At 49.0% G+C, this 441-nt stretch overlaps 1 protein-coding gene across 1 annotated transcript in view; it reads right to left on the reverse strand.

Moving 5' to 3' along the window:
- The window catches only part of GIP (gastric inhibitory polypeptide), a gene marked incomplete at its 5' end in the record, with an annotated part of 5,734 nt that extends 5,296 nt beyond the window's left edge, over positions 1-438 (reverse strand). Inside the window, one exon of the mRNA XM_011961307.1 lies at positions 377-438. Coding sequence (XP_011816697.1) covers positions 377-438 — 62 coding nt within the window. The remainder of the gene's footprint in view (positions 1-376) is intronic.
- Between the last annotated feature and the right edge of the window lie 3 nt (positions 439-441).

Below are 441 nucleotides of genomic sequence, written 5' to 3' on the forward strand. Positions count from 1 at the left end.
CACGCCACTGCACTCCAGTCTGGGCGACAGAGCAAGATTCTGTCTCAAAAAAATAAAAAAGAAGAAAAGAAAGAAGCAAACATGCATAAATGAATAAAGCATTCATTGGGAAGGGAGACTCATCTTTGGACAATTAACCACCAGGAAGTCCCTCCAGAGATCTAACCATAGTCTCTCCCACTGTAACAGTGGCACACAATAAATCCTCTCTGGCTCAGTGCTCACTTTGCACTCACATTGCCGGCAGGTATTTCCCTGGAGCTTCCTACTTCTTAGCCTGGATTCCCTCCCTTTCTCACCTCCCACTTGAAACAAATCCAGAACCTGTCATCCTAGCCCCTCCTCTTCCCCATCCCTTCCCTCTCACCACTCCTACCTGGAGTGACCCTCTTTCTTCTCTCCTAGTCCCACTGCCAGGAACAGGGACAGCAGCAGCAGAGC

Source organism: Colobus angolensis, unplaced genomic scaffold (genome assembly GCF_000951035.1).
Source record: "Colobus angolensis palliatus isolate OR3802 unplaced genomic scaffold, Cang.pa_1.0 Scaffold5477, whole genome shotgun sequence".
NCBI classification, from domain to species: Eukaryota; Metazoa; Chordata; class Mammalia; order Primates; family Cercopithecidae; genus Colobus; species Colobus angolensis.